The sequence below is a fragment of the Oncorhynchus mykiss genome, chromosome 15 (genome assembly GCF_057628025.1).
Source record: "Oncorhynchus mykiss isolate SJ-2025 chromosome 15, ASM5762802v1, whole genome shotgun sequence".
In the NCBI taxonomy this organism is placed as follows: Eukaryota; Metazoa; Chordata; class Actinopteri; order Salmoniformes; family Salmonidae; genus Oncorhynchus; species Oncorhynchus mykiss.
In genome coordinates, this window is record NC_143036.1 from 12,615,001 (window position 1) to 12,642,500 (window position 27,500).

General features: G+C 44.6%; 1 protein-coding gene across 5 annotated transcripts in view; it reads left to right on the top strand.

Annotated features, from left to right (window-relative positions):
- Positions 1-27,500, top strand: part of LOC110489594 (zinc finger homeobox protein 4) — a 151,293-nt gene that overhangs the window by 41,743 nt on the left and 82,050 nt on the right. For 3 of the 5 annotated variants that reach the window (XM_090199256.1, XM_036943708.2, XM_036943709.2), the window contains exons 2-5: positions 7,287-9,696; positions 12,266-12,526; positions 14,423-14,717; positions 21,077-21,585. In XM_090199256.1, the coding sequence (XP_090055382.1) occupies positions 7,333-9,696; positions 12,266-12,526; positions 14,423-14,717; positions 21,077-21,585 (3,429 nt within the window). In that variant the 5' untranslated portion in view covers positions 7,287-7,332. The remainder of the gene's footprint in view (positions 1-7,286; positions 9,697-12,265; positions 12,527-14,422; positions 14,718-21,076; positions 21,586-27,500) is intronic. The other 2 variants (XM_036943710.2, XM_036943711.2) reach the window with 1 other exon arrangement.

Here is a 27,500-nt window from a genome sequence, read left to right on the forward strand (position 1 = left end):
CAGAACATGTTTTGTTGAGGTGTGTTTGTGTCTCTAACATTATGCCTTCAGGCAACAAACAGAGGTGGCATGAAAACCTTTATGGGAGTCAAAACGAAGAGATCCCCTCTCACCCTCCCTCCCTCCCTCCCTCCCTCCCTCCCTCCCTCCCTCCCTCCCTCCCTCCCTCCCTCCTTTTGTAGTTTTCTCTCGTTCTTTCTTTTAGGCTTTAAACAGAGTGTGTCTCTGTATCCTTTGATGCAGCCAGTGCACCCCTTCACCAGGAGAAGATCATTCTTTCTTGATGGGTTTTTCAACATTTTGTTTCTAGATGACAACAAATCAACAGTCAGAATTAGCCGTGGAGCTCTATTCAGAGGTTTGGTCTCACTCTTGAACTCTCCTTTGTCTTTTACTAACACTCTATGACATCTTGATGGAGGATTAGATTTTGGGGAGAGGCCTCTTGCTTAGACTGGGGTAACCTTAGCTAACGCAGAGGGAAAACACACACACACACACACACACACACACACACACACACACACACATACACACACACACACACACACACACACACACACACATACACACACACACACACACACACACACACACACACACACACACACACACACACACACACACACACACACACACACACACACACACACATACACACACACACACACACACACACACACACACACATACACACACACACACACACACACACACACACACACACACACACACACACACACACAAAACCTGTATGACCTGTATATGGATGTGCTGTTTATCTTGACATGAAGTCAGACGTTTAATATTTTCTTCTCTGCGGATTACAGGCTGTCACACTCGTTTTGTATAAAAAACTGTAAAAAAAAAAAACAGGAAATCAGCTTCAAGTGATTTTAATTAAAGAAATCGGTTTCCAAGTATTTCTACAAATAATAGAGAGACACGTGATCGTAAACCAATACAAGCAAGGTTGGAAATTATGATGTTTTATTGCAGTTTTATATATGTTCGGGCTTCTTGCGGTTCATTTGCAGTGTACATATAATTTGTAATTATGTTCAGGCTCCCTGACCATTAGCTCAAGAAGAAATTGGCCCGCGCCTGGATCTAGTTGATGATCTCTGTTGTATATTATGGTGGTACATGTATTAAGTATTAGATGTTGTATATTATGGTTATACAGGTATAAAGTATTAGATGTTGTATATTATGATGATACAGGTATAAAGTATTAGATGTTATATATAATGGTACAGGTATAAAGTATTAGATGTTGTATATTATGGTACATGTATTAAGTATTAGATGTTGTATATTATGGTGGTACAGGTGTAAAGTATTAGATGTTGTATATTATGATACAGGTATAAAGTATTAGATGTTGTATATAATGGTACAGGTATAAAGTATTAGATGTTGTATATTAAGGTGATACAGGTGCAAGTTTTAGATGTTGTATATTATGGTACAGGTATAAAGTATTAGTTGTTGTATATTATGGTACAGGTATAAAGTATTAGATGTTGTATATTATGGTACAGTTATCAAGTATTAGATGTTGTATATTATGGTACAGTTATCAAGTATTAGATGTTGTATTATATGATACACATATAAAGCAATATATGTATATTATGGTGATACAGGTATACAGTATTAGATATTGTATATTATGATACAGGTATAAAGTATTACATGTTGTATATTATGGTGATACAGGTATACAGTATTAGATATTGTATATTATGGTACAGGTATAAAGTATTACATGTTGTATATTATGATACAGGTATAAAATATTAGATGTTGTATATTATGGTACAGGTATAAAGTATTAGATGTTGTATATTATGATACAGGTATAAAGTATTAGATGTTGTATATTATGATACAGGTATAAAGTATTAGATGTTGTATATTATGGTACAGGTATAAAGTATTAGATGTTGTATATTATGATACAGGTATAAAGTATTAGATGTTGTATATTTTGGTGCAGGAATATAGCATTAGATTTTGTATACTATGATACAGGTATATAGTATTAGATATTGTATATTATGACACAGGTATAAAGTATTGTATGTTGTATATTATGGTGGACATTGAAAAAAGTATTAGATGTTGTGTATAATGAAACAAGGATAAAGTATTAGATGTTGTATATTATGGTACAGGTATACAGTATTAGATGCTGTATATTATGGTACAGGTATAAAGTATTAGATGTTGTATATTATGATACAGGTATAAAGTATTAGATGTTGTATATTATGATACAGGTATAAAGTATTAGATGTTGTATATTTTGGTGCAGGAATATAGCATTCGATTTTGTAAACTATGATACAGGTATACAGTATTAGATATTGTATATTATGACACAGGTATAAAGTATTGTATGTTGTATATTATGGTGGACATTGAAACAAGTATTAGATGTTGTGTATAATGAAACAAGGATAAAGTATTTGATGTTGTATATCATGGTTGTACAGGTATAAAGTATTAGATGTTGTATATTATGGTACAGGTATAAAGTATTAGATGTTGTATATTATGGTACAGGTATAAAGTATTAGATGTTGTATATTATGGTACAGGTATAAAGTATTAGATGTTGTATATTATGGTACAGGTATAAAGTATTAGATGTTGTATATTATGGTACAGGTATAAAGTATTAGTTGTTGTATATTATGGTACAGGTATAAAGTATTAGATGTTGTATATAATGGTACAGGTATAAAGTATTAGATGTTGTATATTAAGGTGATACAGGTGCAAGTATTAGATGTTGTATATCATGGTTGTACAGGTATAAAGCATTAGATGTTGTATAATATGGTACAGTTATCAAGTATTAGATGTATAATATGATACAGTTATCAAGTATTAGATGTTGTATAATATGATACAGTTATCAAGTATTAGATGTTGTATAATATGATACAGTTATCAAGTATTAGATGTTGTATTATATGATACACGTATAAAGCAATATATGTATATTATGGTGATACAGGTACCATATACAGTATTAGATGTTGTATTTTATGGTGGTACAGGAATAAAGTATTTGATGTTGTATATTATGGTACAGGTATAAAGTATTAGATGTTGTATATTATGGTACAGGTATAAAGTATTAGATGTTGTATATTATGGTACATGTATTAAGTATTAGATGTTGTATTTTATGGTGGTACAGGTATAAAGTATTAGATGTTGTATATTATGATACAGGTATAAAGTATTAGATGTTGTATATTATGGTACAGGTATAAAGTATTAGATGTTGTATATAATGGTACAGGTATAAAGTATTAGATGTTGTATATTATGGTACAGGTATAAAGTATTAGATGTTGTATATTAAGGTGATACAGGTGCAAGTTTTAGATGTTGTATATCATGGTTGTACAGGTATAAATCATTCAAAGTTGTATTTTATGATACAGGTTTCAAGCATTAGATTTTGTATAATATGATACAGTTATCAAGTATTAGATGTTGTATATTATGGTACAGTTATCAAGTATTAGATGTTGTATATTATGGTACAGTTATCAAGTATTAGATGTTGTATAATATGATACAGTTATCAAGTATTAGATGTTGTATTATATGATACACGTATAAAGCAATATATGTATATTATGGTGATACAGGTACCATATACAGTATTAGATGTTGTATTTTATGGTGGTACAGGTATAAAGTATTAGATGTTGTATATTATGGTTGTACAGGTATAAAGTATTAGATGTTGTATATAATGGTACAGGTATAAAGTATTAGATGTTGTATATTATGGTACAGGTATAAAGTATTAGATGTTGTATATAATGGTACAGGTATAAAGTATTAGATGTTGTATATACAGGTGATACAGGTACAAGTTTTAGATATTGTATATCATGGTTGTACAGGTATAAATCATTCAAAGTTGTATTTTATGATACAGGTTTCAAGCATTAGATTTTGTATAATATGATACAGTTATCAAGTATTAGATGTTGTATATTATGGTACAGTTATCAAGTATTAGATGTTGTATATTATGGTACAGTTATCAAGTATTAGATGTTGTATAATATGATACAGTTATCAAGTATTAGATGTTGTATTATATGATACACGTATAAAGCAATATATGTATATTATGGTGATACAGGTACCATATACAGTATTAGATGTTGTATTTTATGGTGGTACAGGTATAAAGTATTAGATGTTGTATATTATGATACAGGTATAAAGTATTCCTGTATCATAAAGTGAATGTATTTTTACTTAATTACTTTACCCAACTGGTAACTCCTTAGTAGAGAGCGAGAGAGATGGTGTGAAAAGAAAGGAGAAGATAGTTCCCCTGCTTTAGAAAGTCTGCTGTCCTTCTCTTCGAGCGAGAGAAAAGCAGATGGAGGGAGTAGGGGGGAGACGGAAAGAGGGAGTAAGGGAGAGAGGGAGAGAGGGAGAGAGGGAGTGAGGGAGTGAGGGAGAGAAGGAGTGAGGGAGAGAAGGAGAGAGGGAGTGAGGGAGAGAGGGAGGAGGAGGGAGGATCAACAATAGGCCTAGGACTCTTTTAGCCCTCTTAACGCTGGGGTCTGGTTAGCATTCCACTGCTATTATTTCTCTCTCAGCATCAGATCAGACACTTCTTTAATCACTTCACAGTGTGTGTGTATTTGTGTGTGTTCAGGGGAGGCCAGGGAAAGGCAGGCTTAATTAAAAACTAAAGGTAGGACTGGTCCCAGCCATCGCTTTGTTCTAGTAGGGAAAAGGAACTGTTTCAAACCAGGGGAAAGTTGGCCTCTCTCTCTCTCTCTCCCTCTCTCTCTCTCTCTCTCTCTCTCTCTCGTTGCTGTTGGAGACTAATAACATGAGGAGGAGGAGAGGAGAACACTGAGGTTACTAAACACTGCAGTAACTTGATCTGGTTTTAAAAAGCTGCTGCTCAGAAAGTTGTCAGAGAAAATAAAGAAAAAAGAGGAGTTCTCATTTTATCAAACAAAAATTAAACCTTGGTAGATTGATATTCAAAAGGGGACAATCCTGGGAACGACTTCAACAACTTTTTTTGTAAAGCACTTCTCAAATATTGTGCGCAGAGAGCTAACTGAAGTTTTAGTTCCTGTGCTGTGAAACAGTGATTGTGTTGTGACAGAAGCCAGACATCTAATGTAGAGATATAACACACTTTACCTGCATTAGCCTCAATGCTACTTTAACACCTGGGTTAGATGGATTAACACACATTACCTGCATTAGCCTCAATGCTACTTTAGTTTAACACCTGGGTAAGATGGATGAACACACTTTACCTGCTAATACTAATGTTAATTTTGGATCTGCTTGCAAAAGTGCACTGGCAGTAGGTTTACTAGATATACGTAGTATTTACTAGTTGTTAGCGCGCTATGTGTAGGAATTGCCTGTGAGCACAGATCTCAGATCAACTTTACCCTCCCCAAATTCTAACCTTAACTATAGTGGGAAACACAAAACTGACCTTAGATGACTGTCGATGGATGTGTGGCGAGTCTTATGCAGTGTAGAGATGGGTACGTCTCCAAGACATGTCTCAACGCTAAGTCTTCAGAGAATATACATCATTCCTGTTAAACCAACTTTTTTATGTCCAACACACACATCACGGGGCTGTTACTGAGGAAATCAGAAGCAAAAGGACAAGGAATGAATCCTCTAGTCTCTTTCATATTAGCACCTAACGCCCGTTGCTACTAAACAGCTTCAGACTCCATCATATGTTCCCTGTAAGCTTCTTAAATCAAGATGGTACAGAAGCCGGCATGAAGTTGACCTCACTTGACTAACTGGTTAGATTTGTGATTTTATGTTTGGAGAATGTAATGGGTAAATTGTGTCTTAGTAAAAATGACATAGATACTATTAGTGCTTCTAGACTAGAGGGAAAGAACAGCGGGTTTTATTGTTGTGTAGCCTGCCTGCCTGTGTGTTAGACTGAGAGACATGTTCAACACTGTAGACAAACATCTGACTGTCAGCATTAAAACCCACATTAATCACAGAAATACATTTTCTATGATGTGTCATCTATTTATTAATCTATCATTTTTTATTTTTTTGCATCTGTACTATTCTACATGGTATCATCTCTCTGCCATCTCCGATTAGACTTGATTACGGTACAGAACACACGCACACGCACACGCGCGCACGCACGCACACATGCACGCACACGCGCACACATGCACGCACACGCGCGCACGCACGCACGCACGCACGCACACACACACACACACACACACACACACACACACACACACACACACACACACACACACACACGATTTCAATCCTCACGCTTTACTATCCATATAGTTCCCTCCCACAGGCTGTGGTTTGTTTCACCTGAATCCACTAATTGCTTTGTTCTGTGTCACAGAAAGAGAGAGATAGTCGGGCATGGAGCGATAGACAGGCAGTTGCAGGTGGGTGGATTTGAAGGTTGCAGTTGCATTTTAAACCCTCATTCGAATGTTGGTTCATTCACAGCTTGTCTTACAAAAGCAATGGTTTACAGGGACAGGTCTCCATTATAAATTATTCTTATAGCACTAGGGATATTTTTAGTGTACTGTTGGTGGCTGGCCAGTGTGGACAGGGCTTGGGCAGGGCTTGGGGATGAGGTTTAATGAATGACGCTGGTGTGTTAATCAGGGAGTTTTATCTACCTGCTGAGCGGTCTTTACCAGGCCCAGATTTAGGCTAATTTTCTTACTGACACAGGAGCCTGAGAGACTTTTCTCTCCTTCGCTCCTTTACTTTTCTCCTTCTTTCACGGCCAGAGCGAGGGAGAGCGAGGGAGAGCGAGGGAGAGCGAGGGATCAGTCACATTCGTTCGCTCCTCCCTCTGTTTCCAGGGCATTTTAATCAGTGAGTGGTCAGAGAGAGAGAGAGAGAGAGAGAGGAAAGCAGTGAAACTTTTGTGTGGAGGTGTTCACTAGTTTTCAGGGGCAGGCGATGGGCTCTGGCTGTCTGCTTTAAGACAAAGACACTCAGATCTATAGTTTATATTGGATTTTCTCTTTTCACAGGTTGTCAGGCGGCTCCTTTAACTGATGGCTCTGTGGTAGGCCTTCCCTGGCAGTCAGTGTTCAATTGTCACATCAATTATGGAATTATGGGTGCTGGATCTTAACATTGTGTTTGTTCTATTATTGACTGTTAATGATAAACAGTGTGATTGCTATTGCTGTAATACTTTTGTAAAGACATTCCCTTTTTCTCTTTAGGTCCCTGTCCGGCTGGATGAGATGAGAGCCCCATGTAGAGGTCGCCATGGCAACCTGTGACTCCCCTTCTATGGTCTTGCGGCAGGAAAATGGTCAGAAGCTGTTGTTGCTGCCAACAGGGCCGCGTGACGCAGAGAAGACCGAGAGAGACCGAACTGCAGTTGCCGCTGGGATGGATCCCAACTCTGACACCAATCACACCGCCGCTGCACCAGAGCACAGCCCAGCTTCCCCCAATAATACCACAGACACCGGCAGCCCGCTGAAGACTGAGCAGCACAGCAGCATAGAAAGCTTTACCGGAAACGGGACTGTTACCGGGACCGGGATTATTGTATTGGGTTCGGACCATGCACACACTGCTGCTTCGCTGTTGGCCCCAGTGAAGGAGATCCCCTGTAACGAATGTTCCACCTCCTTCTCCAGTTTACAGCAGTACATGGAGCACCACTGCCCCAACACTCGTCTGCCTAACGCAGCAGGGCAGGAAGAGGAGGAGGGCGAGAGTGAGGGAGAGGGGAAGCCTGATGTAGTGGCGGCGGTGTGTGAAAGAGACAGCGAGATGGAGGATGAGTTAGAAGATAGTGACGTGGAGAACCTGTGCGGCGAGATCGTCTACCAGCCCGACGGATCTGCCTTCATCCTGGAGGACTCCAAAGAGCATCGCAGTGGTGCCTCCCAGGGGCTTCTGTCCCTCAAAACCTTCCCCCCCAGCCCCCACAATCCCACCGCTGCCACCAATAATGCACATAGCGGTTTGACGACCCATGGGGGGGATCAGGACCAGGCGGAGCTGCCTGCAACTCCACCCATGTCCTTCTGCCCACAGGTCATCAACACTTTCCACATTGCGTCATCCCTCGGGAAAGCATTCCCGGGTGACCCAGTGGCAAAATCGTCGTTCCCAAATACCTCAGCATTCGCAGGCACCAGCGGCCCGGTGTTGCACAGTTTCCGCGTCTACGACCTTCGCCACAAGAGCGACAAAGACTATTTGACGGTCGACGGCGCAGCCAAAAACTCTTGTGTGTCCAAAGATGTCCCCAACAATGTGGACTTGTCTAAGTTCCAGGGCTGCGTGAGTGACGGACAGAGGAAGCCTGTGCTGATGTGTTTCCTCTGCAAGCTGTCGTTTGGCTACAGCCGGTCGTTTGTGACGCATGCTGTCCACGACCACCGGATGACGCTCAACGAGCAGGAGCAAAAGCTCCTGAGCAACAAGCACGTCTCTGCCATCATCCAGGGGATTGGCAAGGACAAAGAACCTCTTATAAGCTTTCTGGAACCAAAAAAATCCACCAACTCTGTGCTACCCCACTTTTCTACTGCCGCTAGCTTCCTGGGTCCCGATTCAGGGTTCCACGGCCTGTGGAACGCGTTCCATGCTGAGAACGCTGATTCCCTCCAGGCCGGGTTTGCTTTCCTGAAAGGGAGTGCAAGCTCTAACCCCGTCAACCAAACCCCCAGAACCCCACCAATGCCAAAGGCCGAGACCCATCCAAATCTCGGGGGTGTGACCGGAACCTCCCTCAGAACCCCCGCCAGTTCTGATTCCCTTATTCACTCATCTCCCATGGCGACTGTCTTGGAGCGGGATTCTCCCGAGAGCGACTGCGAGGGCTTTCCTCCATGCACTTTGCATCCCAACGGACCCGGGTCGGACCTGAACTCATACCCGCTGATCAAACGTGAGCGGGTTGCAGAAGGAGGACAGAGTCCAGAAGAAGACAGGGATGACATTTACTTCAATGGAGGGGTGGAGATCGAGACAGAGGATGACGAACCGGCTGCCGACAGCACTAGTAGCAAAGATGTCCCTATTTTAAACCAAAGCATTTGCCACCTGTCTAACAGCGTGCTGAAGTACAGAGTCAACAAAGGCCCCTTGTCCTTCTCTTCCTCCTCCCGTGAGGAGATGGAGAAGAATCAGATAAACTCAGACCTAGCCAGAGATAGAGATAGCAGTAACGACTCATCCAGTGAAGTCCTGGCTGGTCCAGATGGCTCTTCCCCCTCCTCTCACCTGATGATGCCACGAGACGAAGAGAGTCCGGGACCCCTGCACCAGCATGGGGGAAACCCTGGCACTCCTGGTACACCAGGTACCCCTGGACTGGGCGAGGGGTCCCCAGGCAGTTGCATTGAGTGCCCTAAATGTGACACGTTGCTAGGGTCCTCCCGATCCTTAGGAGGGCACATGACCATGATGCACTCTCGTAACTCCTGCAAGACACTGAAGTGTCCCAAGTGTAACTGGCACTACAAGTACCAGCAGACACTGGACGCCCACATGAAGGAGAAGCACCCAGAGTCTGGAGGGTCCTGTGTGTACTGTCGTACTGGGCAAGCTCACCCACGCCTGGCCCGGGGAGAGAGTTATACATGTGGATACAAGCCGTTCCGCTGCGAGGTTTGTCTATCTTTCTTTCTCCTTCTCTCTCTCTCTCTCTCTCTCTCCTCTCTCTCCTCTCTCTCCTCTCTTTCCTCTCTATCCTCTCTCTCCTCTCTCTCCTCTCTCTCTCTCTCTCTCTCTCGCTCTCTCTGTCTCTCTCTCTCTCTCTCTCCTCTCTCTCCTCTCTCCTCTCTCTCTTCTCTCTCTCTCTCTCTCTCTCTCTCTCTCTCTCTCTCTCTCTCTCTCTCTCTCTCTCTCTCTCTCTCCTCTCTCTCTCTCTCTCTCTCTCTCCTCTCTCTCCTCTCTCTCCTCTCTCTCTCTCTCTCTCTCCTCTCTCTCCTCTCTCTCCTCTCTCTCTCTCTCTCTCTCCTCTCCTCTCTCTCTCTCTCTCTCTCTCTCCTCTCTCTCCTCTCTCTCCTCTCTCTCTCTCTCTCTCTCTCTCTCTCTCTCTCGCTCTCTCTCTCTCTCTCTGTCTCTCCCTCTTTCGCTCTCCTCTCTCTGTCTCTCTCTCTGTCCTCTCCTCTCCTCTCTCCTCTCTCTCTCTCTCGCTCTCTCTCTCTCTCTTTCTCGCTCTCTCTCTCTCCTCCCTCTCTCTCTCTTTCTCTCTCTCTCTCTCTGTCGCTCTCTCTTTCGCTCTCCTCTCTCTGTCTCTCTCCCTCCCCCCTTTCTCTCTCTCTCTCTTTCACACTCCTCTCTCGCTCTCTCTCTCTCCCTCCTCTCTCTCTCTCTCTGTCTCTCTCTCCCTGATCTGTCAAAATGTTATCTGTGTTTCTTTATCAAATCAAATCAAATGTATTTATATAGCCCTTCGTACATCAGCTGATATCTCAAAGTGCTGTACAGGAACCCAGCCTAAAACCCCAAACAGCAAGCAAAGCAGGTGTAGAAGCACGGTAGCTAGGAAAAACTCCCTAGAAAGGCCAAAACCTAGGAAGAAACCTAGAGAGGAACCAGGCTATGTGGGGTGGCCAGTCATCTTCTGGCTGTGCACGGTGGAGATTATAACAGAACATGGCCAAGATGTTCAAATGTTCATAAATGACCAGCATGGTCCAATAATAATAAGGCAGAACAATTGAAACTGGAGCAGCAGCACGGCCAGGTGGACTGGGGACAGCAAGGAGTCATCATGTCAGGTAGTCCTGAGGCATGGTCCTAGGGCTCAGGTCCTCCGAGAGAGAGAAGGAAAGAGAGAAAGAGAGAATTAGAGAGAGCACACTTAAATTCACACAGGACACCGAATAGGACAGGAGAAGTACTCCAGATATAACAAACTGACCCCAGCCCCCCGACACAGAAACTACTGCAGCATAAATACTGGAGGCTGAGTCAGGAGGGGTCAGGAGACACTGTGGCCCCATCCGAGGACACCCCCGGACAGGGCCAAACAAGAAGGATATAACCCCACCCACTTTGCCAAAGCACAGCCCCCACACCACTAGAGGGATATCTTCAACCACCAACTTACCATCCTGAGACAAGGCCGAGTATAGCCCACAAAGATCTCCGCCACAGCACAACCCTAGGGGGGGGGGGGGGGGGGGGGGGGGTGCGCCAACCCAGACAGGAAGATCACATCAGTGACTCAACCCACTCAAGTGATGCACCCCTCCCAGGGACGGTGTGAAAGAGCCCCAGTAAGCCAGTTACTCAGCCCCTGTAATAGGGTTAGAGGCAGAGAATCCCTGTGGAAAGAGGGGAACCGGCCAGGCAGAGACAGCAAGGGCGGTTCGTTGCTCCAGAGCCTTTCCGTTTACCTTCCCATTCCTGGGCCAGACTACACTCAATCATATGACCCACTGAAGAGATGAGTCTTCAGTAAAGACTTAAAGGTTGAGACCGAGTTTGCGTCTCTTACATGGGTAGGCAGACCATTCCATAAAAATTGAGCTCTATAGGAGAAAGCCCTGCCTCTAGCTGTTTGCTTAGAAATTCTAGGGACTATTATGAGGCCTGCGTCTTGTGACCGTAGCGTACGTGTAGGTATGTACGGCAGGACCAAGTCAGAGAGATGGGTAGGAGCAAGCCCATGTAATGCTTTGTAGGTTCGCAGTAAAACCTTTAAATCAGCCCTTGCCTTGACAGGAAGCCAGTGTAGGGAGGCTAGCACTGGAGTAATATGATCAAATTTCTTGGTTCTAGTCAGGATTCTAGCAGCCGTATTTAGCACTAACTGAAGTTTATATAGTGCTTTATCCGGGTAGCCGGAAAGTAGAGCATTGCAGTAGTCTAACCTAGAAGTGACAAAAGCATGGATTAATTTTTCTGCATAATTTTTGGACAGAAAGTGTCTGATTTTTGCAATGTTACGTAGATGGAAAAAAAGCTGTCCTTGAAATGGTCTTGATATGTTCTTCAAAAGAGAGATCAGGGTCCTGAGTAACGCCGAGGTCCTTCACAGTTTTATTTGAGACGACTGTACAACCATTAAGATTAATTGTCAGATTCAACAGAAGATATCTTTGTTTCTTGGGACCTAGAACAAGCATCTCTGTTTTGTCCGAGTTTAAAAATAGAAAGTTTGCAGCCATTTCTCGACAGTCTATCTCTATAAATAACACCCTCTCTATCTCTGATTTATCTCTAGGTGTGTAACTATTCCACCACGACCAAGGGCAACCTGAGCATCCACATGCAGTCGGACAAGCACCTGAACAACGTTCAGACCCTGCAGAACGGGGGCACTGAATCACAGTACACCCACACTCACACCCACAGCCACAGCCACAGCCACACCCACTCCCCCTGCCATAGCCATGCCAAGCCCGTGCCCAGCGGCAGCCTGGCGGGGGGCTGTGGTACCCCCTCGCCGTCCAAGCCCAAACAGAAGCCCATGTGGCGTTGTGAGGTTGGTGAAACTACACTTTGGACTAGGGCTGTTCTGGTGTTCTTTTAGACACAAATCTAGGATCAACTTATCGTCCCCTGATCCATTAGAGGAAAAATCACAACTCCGCCAATGATCCAGTGTCTTGACGCAGCTTCTTCTTACTATGTTTGACTGACACTTTTCGAATTTGTAAACTTGTACACCTGTATATGAGTACTTAGTTACCACACATCCTTTGAGAACCCATTCAACTAATGTTCCTCATGTACAGTGGGGCAAAAAAGTATTTAGTCAGCCACCAATTGTGCAAGTTCTCCCACTTAAAAAGATGAGAGAGGCCTGTCATTTTCATCATAGGTACACTTCAACTATGACAGACAAAATGAAGAAAAAAAAAATCCAGAAAATCACATTGTAGGATTTTTTCTGAATTTATTTGCAAATTATGGTGGAAAATAAGTATTTGGTCACCTACAAACAAGCAAGATTTATGGCTCTCACAGACCTGTAACTTCTTCTTTAAGAGGCTCCTCTGTCCTCCACTCGTTACATGTATTAATGGCTCCTGTTTGAACTTGTTTTCAGTATAAAAGACACCTGTCCACAACCTCAAACAGTCACACTCCAAGCTCCACTATGGCCAAGACCAAAGAGCTGTCAAAGGACACCAGAAACAAAATTGTAGACCTTTACCAGGCTGGGAAGACTTAATCTGCAATAGGTAAGCAGCTTGGTTTGAATAAATCAACTGTGGGAGCAATTATTAGGAAATGGAAGACATACAAGACCACTGATAATCTCCCTCGATCTGGGGCTCCATGCAAGATCTCACCCCATGGGGTCAAAATGATCACAGGAACGGTGAGCAAAAATCCCAGAACCACACAGGGGGACCTAGTGAATGACCTGCAGAGAGCTGGGACCAAAGTAACAAAACGTACCATCAGTAACACACTACTCCGCCAGGAACTCAAATCCTGCAGTGCCAGACGTGTCCCCCTGCTTAAGCCAGTACATGTCCAGGCCCGTCTGAAGTTTGCTAGAGAGCATTTGGATGATCCAGAAGAAGATTGGGAGAATGTCATATGGTCAGATGAAACCAAAATATAACTTTTTGGTAAAAACTCAACTCGTCGTGTTTGGAGGACAAAGAATGCTGAGTTGCATCCAAAGAACACCATACCTATTGTGAAGCATGGGGGTGGAAACATCGTGCTTTGGGGCTGTTTTTCTGCAAAGGGACCAGGATGACTGATCTGTGTAAAGGAAATAATGAATGGGGTCATGTATCATGAGATTTTGAGTGAAAACCTCCTTCCATCAGCAAGGGCATTGAAGATGAAATGTGGCTGGGTATTTCAGCATGACAATGATCCCAAACACACCGCCCGGGCAATGAAGGAGTTGCTTCTTAAGAAGCATTTCAAGGTCCTGGAGTGGCCTAGCCAGTCTCCAGATCTCAACCCCATAGAAAATCTTTGGAGGGAGTTGAAAGTCCGTGTTGCCCAGCAACAGCCCCAAAACATCACTGCTCTAGAGGAGATCTGCATGGAGGAATGGGCCAAAATACCAGCAACAGTGTGTGAAAACCTTGTGAAGACTTACAGAAAACTTTTGACCTCTGCCATTGACAACAAAGGGTATTTACCTAACTATTGAGATAAACTTTTGTTATTGACCAAATACTTATTTTCCACCATAATTGGCAAATAAATAAATTAAAAATCCTACAATGTGATTTTCAGGATTCTTTTTTTCATTTTGTCTGTCATAGTTGAAGTGTACCTATGATGGAAATTACAGGCCTCTCTCATCTTCTTAAGTGGGAGAACTTGCACAATTGGTGGCTGACCAAATACTTTTTTGCCCCACTGTATATATATTTATATATATACACCTCCCCTCCTCCTCCAGGTGTGTGACTACGAGACCAACGTGGCGAGGAACCTACGCATCCACATGACCAGCGAGAAACACATGCACAACATGATGCTGCTGCAACAGAACATGAAGCAGATTCAACACGGTCTGCACCTGGGTCTGGCCCCGGCCGAGGCTGAGCTCTACCAGTACTACCTGGCTCAGAACATCGGCCTGACTGGGGTCAAGCTGGAGAGCCCCGGCCCAGACACCCAGATGATTATTAACCCTTTCCAGCTGGACCCCAATACGGCTACTGCACTCAGCTCTGGGCTAGGTGAGAATCAAGGTGACTGTTAACACTTTATTTTACTGTCACTCTCTCCTTCTCTGTCTTTCTCTCTCTTCTATTGCTCTGTGTCTATCTGGCCCATACTTCCTCTAGAACATGTGTCTCTCTCTTCTATTGTTCTGTGTCTATCTGGCCCATAACTCGCCCAGAACATATGTCTCTCTTTGTTTTGATCTGTCTCTATCTGGCCCATACCTTCTCTTTTCCCTCTGTCCTCCATATCCTTTCTCTTTTCTCTCTGTCCTCCGTATCCTTTCTGTTTTTCCATCTGTCCTCCGTATCCTTTCTCTTTTTCCATCTGTCCTCCGTATCCTTTCTCTTTTTCCCTCTGTCCTCTGTCCTCCGTATCCTTTCTCTTTTTCCCTCTGTCCTCTGTCCTCCGTATCCTTTCTCTTTTTCCCTCTGTCCTCCGTATCCTTTCTCTTTTTCCCTCTGTCCTCCGTATCCTTTCTCTTTTTCCCTCTGTCCTCTGTCTTCCGTATCCTTTCTCTTTTTCCCTCTGTCCTCTGTCCTCCGTATCCTTTCTCTTTTTCCCTCTGTCCTCCGTATCCTTTCTCTTTTTCCCTCTGTCCTCCGTATCCTTTCTCTTTTTCGCTCTGTCCTCCGTATCCTTTCTCTTTTTCCCTCTGTCCTCTCTCCTCAGTATCCTTTCTCTTTTTCCCTCTGTCCTCCGTATCCTTTCTCTTTTTCGCTCTGTCCTCCGTATCCTTTCTCTTTTTCCCTCTGTCCTCTGTCCTCAGTATCCTTTCTCTTTTTCCCTCTGTCCTCCGTATCCTTTCTCTTTTTCCCTCTGTCCTCTGTCCTCCGTATCCTTTCTCTTTTTCCCTCTGTCCTCCGTATCCTTTCTCTTTTTCCCTCTGTCCTCTGTATCCTTTCTCTTTTTAGCTCTGTCCTCTGTCCTCCGTATCATTTCTCTTTTTCCCTCTGTCCTCTGTATCCTTTCTCTTTTTCCCTCTGTCCTCCGTATCCTTTCTCTTTTTCCCTCTGTCCTCTGTCCTCCGTATCCTTTCTCTTTTTCCCTCTGTCCTCCGTATCCTTTCTCTTTTTCCCTCTGTCCTCCGTATCCTTTCTCTTTTTCCCTCTGTCCTCCATATCCTTTCTCTTTTTCCCTCTGTCCTCCGTATCCTTTCTCTTTTCCCTCTGTCCTCCGTATCCTTTCTCTTTTTCCCTCTGTCCTCTGTCCTCCGTATCCTTTCTCTTTTTCCCTCTGTCCTCCGTATCCTTTCTCTTTTTCCTCTATCCTCTGTCCTCTGTCCTCTTTATCCTTTCTCTTTTTCGCTCTGTCCTCCGTATCCTTTCTCTTTTTCCTTTGTCCTCTGTCCTCTGTCCTCTGTCCTCCGTATCCTTTCTCTTTTTCGCTCTGTCCTCCGTATCCTTTCTCTTTTTCCCTCTGTCCTCTGTCCTCCATATCCTTTCTCTTTTTCCCTCTGTCCTCCGTATCCTTTCTCTTTTTCCCTCTGTCCTCCGTATCCTTTCTCTTTTTCCCTCTGTCCTCCGTATCCTTTCTCTTTTTCGCTTTGTCCTCCGTACCCTTTCTCTTTTTCCCTCTGTCCTCTGTCCTCCGTATCCTTTCTCTTTTTCCCTCTGTCCTCCGTATCCTTTCTCTTTTTCCCTCTGTCCTCCGTATCCTTTCTCTTTTTCGCTCTGTCCTCCATATCCTTTCTCTTTTTCCCTCTGTCCTCCGTATCCTTTCTCTTTTCCCTCTGTCCTCTGTATCCTTTCTCTTTTTCCCTCTGTCCTCTGTCCTCCGTATCCTTTCTCTTTTTCCCTCTGTCCTCCGTATCCTTTCTCTTTTTCCTCTATCCTCTGTCCTCTGTCCTCTTTATCCTTTCTCTTTTTCGCTCTGTCCTCCGTATCCTTTCTCTTTTTCCTTTGTCCTCTGTCCTCTGTCCTCTGTCCTCCGTATCCTTTCTCTTTTTCCCTCTGTCCTCCGTATCCTTTCTCTTATTCGCTCTGTCCTCCGTACCCTTTCTCTTTTTCCCTCTGTCCTCTGTCCTCCGTATCCTTTCTCTTTTTCCCTCTGTCCTCCGTATCCTTTCTCTTTTTCCTCTGTCCTCTGTATCCTTTCTCTTTTTCCTCTGTCCTCTGTCCTCCTTATCCTTTCTCTTTTTCGCTCTGTCCTCTGTATCCTTTCTCTTTTTCCTCTGTCCTCTGTCCTCTGTCCTCTGTCCTCCGTATCCTTTCTCTTTTTCGCTCTGTCCTCCGTATCCTTTCTCTTTTTCCTCTGTCCTCTGTCCTCTGTCCTCCATATCCTTTCTCTTTTTCCCTCTGTCCTCCGTATCCTTTCTCTTTTCCCTCTGTCCTCCGTATCCTTTCTCTTTTTCCCTCTGTCCTCTGTCCTCCGTATCCTTTCTCTTTTTCCCTCTGTCCTCCGTATCCTTTCTCTTTTTCCTCTGTCCTCTGTCCTCTGTCCTCCTTATCCTTTCTCTTTTTCGCTCTGTCCTCCGTATCCTTTCTATTTTTCCTCTGTCCTCTGTCCTCTGTCCTCCGTATCCTTTCTCTTTTTCGCTCTGTCCTCCGTACCCTTTCTCTTTTTCCCTCCGTCCTCTGTCCTCCATATCCTTTCTCTTTTTCCCTCTGTCCTCCGTATCCTTTCTCTTTTTCCCTCTGTCCTCCGTATCCTTTCTCTTTTTCCCTCTGTCCTCCGTATTCTTTCTCTTTTTCCCTCTGTCCTCCATATCCTTTCTCTTTTTCCCTCTGTCCTCCTTATCCTTTCTCTTTTCCCTCTGTCCTCCGTATCGTTTCTCTTTTTCCCTCTGTCCTCTGTCCTCCGTATCCTTTCTCTTTTTCCCTCTGTCCTCCGTATCCTTTCTCTTTTTCCTCTGTCCTCTGTCCTCTGTCCTCTGTCCTCCTTATCCTTTCTCTTTTTCGCTCTGTCCTCCGTATCCTTTCTCTTTTTCCTCTGTCCTCTGTCCTCTGTCCTCCGTATCCTTTCTCTTTTTCGCTCTGTCCTCCGTATCCTTTCTCTTTTTCCTCTGTCCTCTGTCCTCTGTCCTCTGTCCTTCGTATCCTTTCCCTTTTTCCATCTGTCCTCCGTATCATTTCTCCTCTCGCTGTCTGTCTTATCACCTTTCAACCCTCTGGCATTGCTTCCTCTCCTAGGAGGTGGAGGGGTTCAACAAAGAGCCCATATTGTTAGCCACCCATTCCTCATGACAACCTGGAGGTCACAGCTGTAGCCTCGCTGTTTCTCATGTCTACAAGCAAGCTTGCACACACCAATCAGATCAAATCAAGTGTTAATTGTCACCTGCTTCGTTAACAGCAGGTGTAGACTAACAGTGAAATGCTTACTTACTTCTACCCAACAATGCAGAACACTCTAAAATTGAAATATTCACAGAAAAAAATTGTAGGAATGAAACTAAAAATACACAGTGAGCAATGACCTCGAGCCTGGCAACATACATGGTACCAGTAGGGAATCTATGTGCAGGGTTACGAAGGATATCTATGTACATATGTACATCTACAAAAACTACTATCAGATGTTATACAGGGCATTCAGAACTATTCAGACTATTCTTGACTTTTTCCACATATTGTTATGACACTGCCTTATTCTAAAATTTGATTAAATATTTTTTTCCACACTCATCAATCTACACACAAAACCCCATAATGACAAAGCAAAAACAGGCTTTAAGACATTTTAGCAAAGTTATTACAAGTAAAATACTGAAATATCACATTTGCATAAGTATTCAGACCCTTTACTCAGTACTCTGTTGAAGCACGTTTGGCAGTGATTACAGCCACAAGTCTGCTTGGGTATGATGCTACAAGCTTGGCACATCTGTATTTGGGGAGTTTCTCCCATTCTTCTCTGCAGATCTTTCAGGTTGGATGGGGAGCATCACTGCAAAGCTATATTCAGCTCTCTCCAGAGATGTTCGATCGGGTTCAACTCTGGGTTCTGGCTGGGCCACTCAAGGGCATGTCCCGAAGCCACTCATGCATTGTCTTGGCTGCATGCTTAGTGTCGTTGTCCTGTTGGAAGGTGAATCTTTGCTGCAATCTGAGGTCCTGAGCACTCTGGAGCAGGTTTTAGTCAAGGATCTCTCTCTGTACTTTTCTCTGTTCATCTTTCCCTCGATCCTAACTAGTCTCCCAGTCCCTGCCACTTGAAAACATCCCCGCAGCATGATGCTGCCACCACCATGCTTCACCGTAGGGATAATGCCAGTGACATAATGCCGGATAATCATAGTGACCATCGTTTTCTTGGTCACCTCGCTGACCAAGGCCCTTCTCCCCCAATTGCTCAGTTTGGCCAGGCGGTCAGCTCTAGGAAGAGTCTTGGTGGTTCCAAACTTCTTCCATTTAAGAATGATGGAGGCCACTGTGTTCTTGGGGACCTTCAATGCTGCATAAATGTTTTGGTACCCTTCCCCAGATCTGTGACTCGACACAATCATGTCTCGGAGCTCTACGGACAATTCCTTCGACCACATGGCTTGGTTTTTGCTCTGACATGCACTGTGGGACCTTATATAGACATTTGTGTGCCTTTCCAAATCATGTCCAATTAATTGAATTTACCACAGGTGGACACCAATCAAGTTGTAGAAACATCTCAAGGATGATCAATGGAAACAGGATTCACCTGATCTCCATTTAGAATCTCATAGCAAAAGGTCTGAATACTTATGTAAATAAGGTATTTAACAAAAAAAAAGTTTTTTAAATATGCAAAACAAAATTGTCGTTATGGGATATTGTGGAATCCATTTTAGAATAAGGCTGTAATGTAACAAAAATGCAGAAAAAGTGAAGGGGTCTGAATCCTTTCCAAAGGCACTGTATATACGTAGGGGTAAAGTGACTAGGATAGATAATAGACAGTAGTGTGTCTGTATATACGTAGGGGTTTAGTGACTAGGATAGATAATAGACAGTAGTGTGTCTGTATATACGTAGGGGTTTAGTGACTAGGATAGATAATAGACAGTAGTGTGCCTGTATATACGTAGCGGTTTAGTGACTAGGATAGATAATAGACAGTAGTGTGCCTGTATATACGTAGGGGTTTAGTGACTAGGATAGATAATAGACAGTAGTGTGCCTGTATATACGTAGGGGTTTAGTGACTAGGATAGATAATAGACAGTAGTGTGCCTGTATATACGTAGGGGTAAAGTGACTAGGATAGATAATAGACAGTAGCAGCAGCGTATGTGGTGAATGTGGAAGTGTGGCGACAGTGTGCCTGTATGTACGTGTTGTGTGTGTATGTACGTGTTGTGTGTGTGTGTGTGTGTGTTTATTTGAAATGTTTGTGAGTATAATGTTTACTGTTCATTATTATGGTTTATTTCACTTCTGTTTATTATCCACTTCACTTGCTTTGGCAACGTTAACATATGTTTCCCATGATAATAAAGACCCTTGGACTGAGAGAGAGAGAGAGAGAGAGAGAGAGAGAGAGAGAGAGACAGAGAGAGAGAGAGAGAGAGAGAGAGAGAGAGAGAGAGAGAGAGAGAGAGAGAGAGAGAGAGAGAGAGAGAGAGAGCAGTGTCGTAACAGAACAGAGCTCCTTTTGTATCGATCAGCGTTTCATATTGTGTGAGAAGGCCTACTAGCTTTGCTACCCACTACTCTAAAGCTAGCCCTGCACTGCCCTAGCCCAGAGTCATTAAAACTATCTGATGAGGAAGCTGACAAGTTGAAAGGGATGATTGTAATTGATCCTGATCCAATCCTATTATATATTTTTTTATAGGCAAGGCTTTGTATGGAGCCACTGGGTCTGTGCAATGCTTTATTTGATCAAATCCTTTGGTGTGACTGAGGCCTATAGTGCTATGCTATGGCTAGTCTTCTTCTTCATGCCTCACTCCTCCACCACCTCCAACTCCTCCTCCACCTCCTCCACCTCTACCACCTCTACCACCTCCTCCTCCACCTACTCCACCACCTCCTCCTCCACCTCCACCTCCACCTCCTCTACCACCTCCTCCTCCACCTCTACCACCTCCTCCTCCATCTCCGCCACCTCCACCTCCTCCTCCACCTCCACCTCCACCATCTCCACCTCCACCTCCTTCTCCACCTCCACCTACTCCACCACCTCCTCCTCCACCTCCTCCTCCTCCTCCACCTCCTCCTCCAACTCCACCTCCTCCACCACCTCCTCCTCCACCTCCACCACCTCCACCATCTCCACCTCCTCCTCCTCCTCCTCCACCTACACCTCCTCCTCCTCCTCGTCCTCCAACTCCAGCTCCTCCACCTCCTCCTCCACCTCCACCTCCTCCACCTTTCCTTCTCTCTTATTCTCCTTGTCTTCCAAATCACTCTCTCTGTGTCACCTCTCTTCTTTCTCTAACCGTCACTCTCTCTCTCTCTGTCCCCAGTGAATAATGACTTGTCTGCGGAGCTGCATCTGGCCAGTGGTCAGCTGATGGCTGACGACCTGTCTGTCCTCTCCGGCGGCAGTGGCGAGCTCTCCCCACCCATCAGCGACCCGTCGGTCCACATCTACCAGTGTTCCATCTGCAGCCGCTTCACCTCCGACAGCCTGGAGGTGCTTGGCGCCCACGTCAACGCGGAACGCACCCTGCCCGAGGACGAGTGGCGTGGCATTGTGGGAGATGTGTACCAGTGCAAGCTGTGCACCTACAACACCCAGCTCAAGGCCAACTTCCAGCTGCACTGTAAGACAGACAAACACATGCAGAAGCATCAGCTGGTGGCACACATCAAGGAAGGAGGGAAAGCCAACCAGTGGAGGTTGAAGTGCGTCGCCATCGGCAACCCCGTGCATCTGAAGTGCAACGCGTGCGACTACTACAGCAACAGCGTGGATAAACTGCGGCTGCACGCCACCAACCAACGACACGAGGCTGCCATTAGGCTGTACAAGGTACCGTTCAATTCTGTTATGACATCATCCACAACCGTACTGGTAGACACACAGCAGCCATCAACTCACAAACCAACACAGCATCACGGTGTTAACAAGCCTAGGCCACTTTAATAACGTGATGCACCGAACTGGTAGACACACGTACTGGTACTGGTACTCCCTCACTCCTCTATTTCCCTACTCCCTCTATCCTCTATCCTCTATCCTCTACTGTCCTCTATTCTTTGTCCTCTATCCTCTATCCTCTATCCTCTATCCTCTATTCTCTATTCTCTACTCCCTCTATCCTCTATCCTCTAATCTCTACTCCTTCTATCCTCTATTCTCTATTCTCTATACTCTATACTCTATACTCTACTCCCTCTAAGCTCCATCCTCTATCATCTATCCTCTATTCTCTATCCTCTATCCTCTATTCTCTATCCTCTATCCTCTATCCTCTATTCTCTATCCTCTATCCTCTATTCTCTATCCTATATCCTATATTCTCTATTCTCTATCCTCTATTGTCTATCCTCTATCCTCTATCCTCTATCCTCTATCCTCTATCCTCTATTCTCTATCCTCTATCCTCTATTCTCTATCCTATATCCTCTATCCTATATCCTATATTCTCTATTCTCTATCCTCTATTGTCTATCCTCTTTTCTCTACTCCCTCTATCCTCTATCCTCTATTCTCTATCCTCTATACTCTATCCTCTATTCTATACTCTATCCTCTATTCTCTATCCTGTATACTCTATCCTCTATTCTATCCTCTATTCTCTATCCTCTATCCTCTATCCTCTTTTCTCTACTCCCTCTATCATCTATCCTCTATTATCTATCCTCTATTCTCTATTCTCTATCCTCTATTCTCTATCCTCTATCCTCTATCCTATATCCTCTATTCTCTACTCCCTCTATCCTCTATCCTCTAATCTCTACTCCTTCTATCCTCTATTCTCTATTCTCTATACTCTATACTCTATACTCTACTCCCTCTAAGCTCCATCCTCTATTCTCTATCCTCTATTCTCTATCCTCTATCCTCTATTCTCTATCCTCTATCCTCTATTCTCTATCCTCTGTCCTCTATTCTCTATCCTCTATCCTCTATCCTATATCCTCTATTCTCTATTCTCTATCCTCTATTCTCTATCCTCTTTTCTCTACTCCCTCTATCCTCTATCCTCTATTCTCTATCCTCTATTCTCTATCCTCTATCCTCTATTCTCTATCCTCTATCCTCTATTCTCTATCCTCTATCCTCTATTCTCTATCCTCTTTCCTCTATCCTATATCCTCTATTCTCTATTCTCTATCCTCTATTCTCTATCCTATTTTCTCTACTCCCTCTATTCTCTATCCTCTTTTCTCTACTCCCTCTATCCTCTATCCTCTATTCTCTACTCCCTCTATCCTCTATCCTCTATACTCTATCAATCCTTCTCCTGTGCCCCCCCTTCATCTACACTGATTGAAATTGATGACATCAATAAGGGATCATATCTTTCACCTGGATTCACCTGGTCTGTGTTTTGTACACTGGACGTATTAAGCTAATGAGGAACTATTGACCAGCCCTAGCGATGTGACTGTGGTGTGTATGTGTGCCCTGTAGTGCAGTGAATGGCTGTGTGTTCCCAGCAGTTGATTATCGTCTGGCAATAGCCAGCTAGGCAACATGAAGCATTGGCAGCCATTAAAAATCATAGCAGGGATTTATTTTATTTTTTATTAGCAATGATTAAAGGCGAAGGTATAAGACCAAGTCTGAGGCAATATAAAGGGATAAACCAAAGAGGAGAAATAGGGAAACACGTCCAACAATATTAGTGGAGCCATTTATTTTCTCTGAAAAGGGAGAATAGGCAGAAAAGCAACCCTGAACTACCTCATTGTCCTAGAAAATAGGATGATGTTATCACACACACACACACGCACGCACAAAGAGAGTGAGTAAGACAGACCATTTTTAATTGGTGCCAACATATAACAACATAATTAAAAGCTCCCAGAGTTGTAATGCCTTTTAAGCCATGTCTGGGTCATGTGGACTCGGGTGTACGTGTCTTAAGCTTCCTGGCGAGCGATTTAGCTTTGGCCAGTGAAGAAGGTGAGAAGGTCAACCCACTGTCCTCTACATGCATTCAGTTACCCCTCTACTGTCCTCTACATGCATTCAGTTACCCCTCTACTGTCCTCTACATGCATTCAGTTACACCTCTACTGTCCTCTACATGCATTCAGTTACTCCTCTACTGTCCTCTACATGCATTCAGTTACCCCTCTACTGTCCTCTATATGCATTCAGTTACCCCTCTACTGTCCTCTACATGCATTCAGTTACGCCTCTACTGTCCTCTACATGCATTCAGTTACGCCTCTACTGTCCTCTACATGCATTCAGTTACCCCTCTACTGTCCTCTACATGCATTCAGTTACCCCTCTACTGTCCTCTATATGCATTCAGTTACCCCTCTACTGTCCTCTACATGCATTCAGTTACTCCTCTACTGTCCTCTACATGCATTCAGTTACCCCTCTACTGTCCTCTACATGCATTCAGTTACACCTCTACTGTCCTCTACATGCATTCAGTTACTCCTCTACTGTCCTCTACATGCATTCAGTTACCCCTCTACTGTCCTCTACATGCATTCAGTTACGCCTCTACTGTCCTCTACATGCATTCAGTTACCCCTCTACTGTCCTCTACATGCATTCAGTTACCCCTCTACTGTCCTCTACCTCTACTGTCCTCTACATGCATTCAGTTACCCCTCTACTGTCCTCTACATGCATTCAGTTACCCCTCTACTGTCCTCTACCTCTACTGTCCTCTACATGCATTCAGTTACGCCTCTACTGTCCTCTACATGCATTCAGTTACCCCTCTACTGTCCTCTACTTCTACTGTCCTCTACATGCATTCGGTTACCCCTCTACTGTCCTCTACATGCACTCAGTTACCCCTCTACTGTCCTCTACCTAGCTCTAGAACACTGAGGGTCTGTATAGCTCTAGAACACTGAGGGTCTGTATAGCTCTAGAACACTGAAGGTCTGTATAGCTCTAGAACACTGAGGGTCTGTATAGCTCTAGAACACTGAGGGTCTGTATAGCTCTAGAACACTGAAGGTCTGTATAGCTCTAGAACACTGAGGGTCTGTATAGCTCTAGAACACTGAGGGTCTGTATAGCTCTAGAACACTGAGGGTCTGTATAGCTCTAGAACACTGAGGGTCTGTATAGCTCTATGGGAATCGGTGGAAGATGCAAACAAAAATCATATTCAGACTTTTTTGCTGCTTTGTCGCTCAGTAGAGATCTGAGGGGATTCAGAACGGCAGGTTTTCCAGACTTTACAGCTGGAGGCCAGATGAGAATATCAGGACATGGGCTACTTCTGCCTCTACCCCTCCATATGTGTGTGGGGTCCAGCAGAATGGCTTGTCTGGGGTCCAGCAGAATGGCTTGTCTGGGGTCCAGCAGAATGGCTTGTCTGGGGTCCAGCAGAATGGCTTGTCTGGGGTCCAGCAGAATGACTTGTCTGGGACCCAGCAGAATGGCTTGTCTGGGGTCCAGCAGAATGACTTGTCTGGGGTCCAGCAGAATGACTTGTCTGGGGTCCAGCAGAATGGCTTGTCTGGCGTCCAGCAGAATGGCTTGTCTGGGACCCAGCAGAATGGCTTGTCTGGGATCCAGCAGAATGGCTTGTCTGGGGTCCAGGAGAATGGCTTGTCTGGCGTCCAGCAGAATGGCTTGTCTGGGATCCAGCAGAATGGCTTGTCTGGGGTCCAGCAGAATGGCTTGTCTGGCGTCCAGCAGAATGGCTTGTCTGGGGTCCAGCAGAATGGCTTGTCTGGGGTCCAGCAGAATGGCTTGTCTGGGGTCCAGCAGAATGGCTTGTCTGGGGTCCAGCAGAATGGCTTGTCTGGGGTCCAGCAGAATGGCTTGTCTGGGGTCCAGCAGAATGGCTTGTCTGGGGCCCAGCGAAATATTTCCATATTTGTACTTTTCTTTTAATTTGTTTTTCTTCCCTTCCTTTCCCTTTTTCAAACCTTTGAACCCACAGTGGCCCCAGCACGTGTAATGCTCATCTTTATCATCGAGGGAGGGAAACAGAGAGTGAGGGAGATAGGTAAACAGGGGAGGGAAGTGGGGAAACGGGGAGGGGGGGGGGACAGAAGGAGGGAGGGAAACAGGGGATGAGGGAGGGAAACAGAGAGTGAGGGAGGTAGGGAAACAGGGGGGAAAGAGGGTGGGAAACAGAGAGGGAGGGAGGGAAACAGAGAGGGAGGGAAACAGGAAAGGGGGTGAGAAACAGAAAGGGGGGAAAGGAAACAGAGAGGGAGGGAGGGAAACAGAGAGGGAGGGAGGGAAACAGAGGGGGAGAAACAGGGGGAAAATAGAAAGCGGGATATAAGTCATAGAACGATGGATGGGGGTTAAAGAGAAGGGATGGCTAGAGAAACAGAGATGGTCTGGGGAGATGGTGCCTCTCTCTCTCTCTCTCTGGGGAGAGGCAGATAAGCCATCTTATTACCCATGATCCTTCTAGCTATGCCATGACCAGCCAGGAAAAAAAGGGGGAAATTAAACTAGAGAATGATGAGAGGAGGAGGAGGAGGAGGAAGAGGAGGAGGGAGGGGGTAAGGATGGAGGAGAAGGTGGAGGAGGAGGAGGGAGGGATGGAGGAGAAGGAGGAGGAGGAGGAGGGGGGAGGGAGGTAAGGATGGAGGAGTAGGTGGAGGAGGGAGGGGGGGAGGTAAGGATGGAGGAGGAGGAGAGAGGGAGGTAAGGATGAAGGAGGAGGGAGGGAGGTGAGGAGGAGGAGGGAGGGAGAGAGGAGGAGGAGGGAAGGAGGGAGTTAAGGAAGGAGGAGGAGGAGGAGGTAAGGATGGAGGAGGAGGGAGGGAGGTAATGATGGAGGATGAGGAGGGAGGGAGGTAAGGATGGAGGAGGAGGAGGGAGGAGGAGGAGAGGTAAGGATAAAGGAGGAGGAGGGAGGAGGAGGATGAGAGAGGTAAGTATGGAGGTGGAGGAGGAGGGAGGTAAGGATGGAGGAGGAGAAGGGAGGAGGAGGAGAGGTAAGGGTGAAGGAGAGGGGACTGGAATTCAGATCAATCAAAAGGAAAGTCTCCTTTTGTCCTCCCCCACCTGCATATTTCTATTTCTTCCTTCCTTTCCCCCTCTACTCCTGAATCATCAGACTCTGATGGAAGATGGTGGTTATATAGCTCTGGTATAAACTGGCCAATCTCTCCTTGACCATTAGGTGAGGTCAACCCCATTCTCTCATTTGTAAATCAAATGGCCCTATATGCTGAGTATTCAAAACATTAGGACCACCTGCTCTTTCCATGACACAGACTGACCTGGTGAATCCAGGTGGAAGCTATGATCCCTTATCGATGTCACTTGTTAAATCCACTTCAAGGTTCGTTAAACCTTGTAGAGTCCATGAGGCTGGTCTGAGGGCAAAAGGGGGTGCAACGCAATAGTAGGAAGGTGTTCCTAATCTTTTGTACACTCAGTGTATATGCAGTGTAATTACGGCCTACCATTGGCTGTCTGGGGAGATAGACAGGAGATTGACTCCAGTAGATTTGCATAAAAAACTATTTTACCGCAGTGGAATAGAGAGAGAGGTATATTCAAATCAAATGTATTTATAAAGCCCTTCGTACATCAGCTGATATCTCAAAGTGCTGTACAGAAACCCAGCCTAAAACCCAAAACAGCATGCAATGCAGGTGTAGAAGCAAGGCCAAAAGCTAGGATGAATACCTAGAGAGGAACCAGGCTATGTGGGGTGGCAAGTCCTCTTCTGGCTGTGCCGGGTGGAGATTATAACAGAACAAGGCCAAGATGTTAAAATGTTCATAAATGACCAGCATGGTCGAATAATAATAATAATCACA